General features: G+C 42.7%; 1 protein-coding gene across 1 annotated transcript; it reads right to left on the bottom strand.

The window, feature by feature from the left end:
* Nucleotides 1-678: 678 nt before the first annotated feature.
* Nucleotides 679-1,604, bottom strand: LOC132513952 (olfactory receptor 5T9-like). The gene is given in 2 exon segments (XM_060138603.1): nucleotides 679-1,097; nucleotides 1,100-1,604. Coding segments are annotated over 2 exon segments (924 nt in total).
* Between the last annotated feature and the right edge of the window lie 1,122 nt (nucleotides 1,605-2,726).

Below are 2,726 nucleotides of genomic sequence, written 5' to 3'. Positions count from 1 at the left end.
TGGCATTTATCACATAGAAAGGACTCAATAAATGTCAATTTAAATGAAAAGTCATAGTTTAGTTGCCTTTTGGGTGGGATCTTCTGTCTTCCATAAATTAATTGAAAGATGCCAAAAGTTAGTGACCATAGATTTCTTCCTTGTCATCCCTCTCCACCCCTGCATCTGGTATAGGGCTCTGTAAACAATGTGTTCATTAATTTAATGACAAGATGAGGCATAATACAAAGCCACAGATAAATAATTGGCTATGGGAAAGGGAGTGGGTCTTAGGGGACAGAAGCTAATATAAATCTGAGAGACCAGATTTACCAGAAAGTGAAAAAATTCGGAAACCTTGGGCCCTGAAGGTTAATAGAGAGGGCGGCATCTTGCCTTATGCAGAAACAGTGTAATGTAGTAGAAAGGGAGTTTCAGAGTCAGGCAGTCCTGAATTGAAATCTAGTTTCCACTGCATTCAAGCTATATGACCTTGGACAAATCTCCAAATCACTCAGGGCCTCAGTTTCCTCATCTGTAAAATTAAAATAATAATATTTGACTTCCAGAGTTGTGGAGAGGATTCAAGGTCTAACCTATTTAAAATGCCTAGAATAATGCTTGAGACATGGTTGGTGGCCAAAAACACATCACCTACCTCTTCTTCCCTTCTCTGTCCTTCCTTTATTGCATTGAACATCATGGAAATCTGGGTATGGGGAGGGGGAAGAATTGTGAGGTCTTCCTGAGAACATTCCCAAATGTTTCCTTCACATCTTTGTTCCTCAGACTGTAGATCATGGGGTTGAGCATGGGGATGACCACTGTGTAAAATACAGAGAACAGCCTTTCCCTGCCTAGTAAGTACTCAGAGGTTGGGCACAAGTAAATGAATACCGTGGTTCCATAGTACAAACTGACATCAGTCAGGTGGGATGCACAAGTGGAGAATGTCTTGTGTTTGCCCTGGGCTGAGGGGATTCTGATGATAGCCATGAAGACACATGTGTAGGAGACCAGGACTACTGTAAGGGACACAGACACATTAAAACCACCACAAACAAACAGGAGAAGCCGAAGGACCTGTGTGTCAGAGCAGGAGAGTTTTAAAGGGGAGAAATATCACAGAAGTAATGAGTGATGCCATGGGACTTACAGAAGGCCAGATGAAAGGTTGTGCTAGTGAGGAGCACTGTGTTCATTAGGCCCACTGCATAGCTGGCAGCCACTAGCTGCAAATAGAACCTTGGAAATATGATGATATGGTAGAGCAGAGGGCTGCAGATGGCCACATAGTGGTCACAGGCCATGGAGGCCAAGAGGAAGAACTCAGTGACAGCAAAGATCTCAAAGCAGCTTGTCTGGACCACACAACCAGAGAAGGAGATGGTTTGGCAACCAGAGAAAAACCCCATCAACATTTTGGGGACGGTAATGGAAGAATAACATAAATCAATAAAGGACAGGTTGCTGAAGAAGAAATACATGGGAGTGTGGAGTCGGGAGCTCACCACAATGAGAACAAGGAGGCCCAGGTTTCCAACTACTGTGACTGCATAGATGAGGAAGAAGAGGGCAAGAAGGATGGGCTGAAGTTGAAGCTCATTGGTGAAGCCGAAGCTCATTGGTGAAGCCCACAAGGAAGAATTCGCTCAACTCACTGGCATTGCCTGCTCCCATTGGGCCACTGCAGGTCTGCGGGAGGGATATGCATGACAATAGGGAGACGTGTACAGCTCAAGTCCTTAAACAGAGACCTGTAGGATCTGGTCCTGGCTACCTAGGGCATGACACACACAGTTGTGTGTGTCAACTGTGACAAAAACTTGGTCCTGGCTCACTTATTTCTTGCTACCCTCCAGCCTATTGTATACAAGGTTTAAAGGTATGAGAATGGAATTTGAAGTCAGAAGAATGGTTCTTAATCTCAAATTTTGCCACTTATTTTCTCTGTGACCTTGGGGGAGTGCCTTAACCTCTCCGAGTCTTCTTTGTAAACAGGGATAAAATACCAATCTTGTAAGACTGGTTGTAAGGACTAAAGGTGATGGTAGGTGTATGTAAAATATCTAGCAAGGCATGGGAAGAAAGCAGGTACTCAGTGAATCCTAATTTTCTTCCTCCTTCTACATATTTCTTCTTCCCAGCACCAAACCTGTCCTCAGCTAAAGTTTAACCTGAATATAAAGTCAAGGACACAAATCTTAGACATGGGAGGGACTCTACAAACTTACTAGTTTTTTCATTATCAGTTGTGTGTTTGAGGGACAGCAGGGGATGAGTGGAGGGGGAATATAATATAAAACAATAAAATATAGAGGTAAGAGGGCAAGCTCCAGGATCAATTATAGGGGGGTTAGAATCCAATACTATATCTTACTAGCTGTGTGACCTTAGACAAGCTAGTTAACCTATCTGAGCTTCAGTTTCCTCACCTTTAATATGACAGTACCAAAATTTTCCTACTTCATTAATTTACTGTGAAGATGAAATAATTCATGTAAAGCACTTAGCACAGTGTCTGGTGGACACTAGGCATGTGGTAGCTTTTATAATGATTGGGAATCTCCTAGTTTGTCTGTTCAAACCACACAGAGGCCCCTTTTAGATTCTCCCATTTGCCTCCTTAAGAATCCTTCCCTAACTTAGCTCCTGTTACTACTCATTGTGTTGTGATTCTCCAGTGTGTTGAGGCAGTAAAAAGGGTGAGAACTACTACTCTAATCTAATACTGTTTTCAAGATCTA

The sequence above is a fragment of the Lagenorhynchus albirostris genome, chromosome X (assembly GCF_949774975.1).
Source record: "Lagenorhynchus albirostris chromosome X, mLagAlb1.1, whole genome shotgun sequence".
In the NCBI taxonomy this organism is placed as follows: Eukaryota; Metazoa; Chordata; class Mammalia; order Artiodactyla; family Delphinidae; genus Lagenorhynchus; species Lagenorhynchus albirostris.
The sequence above is the reverse complement of the archived record's forward strand: the minus strand, read 5'-3'. Positions and strand labels throughout refer to the sequence as shown.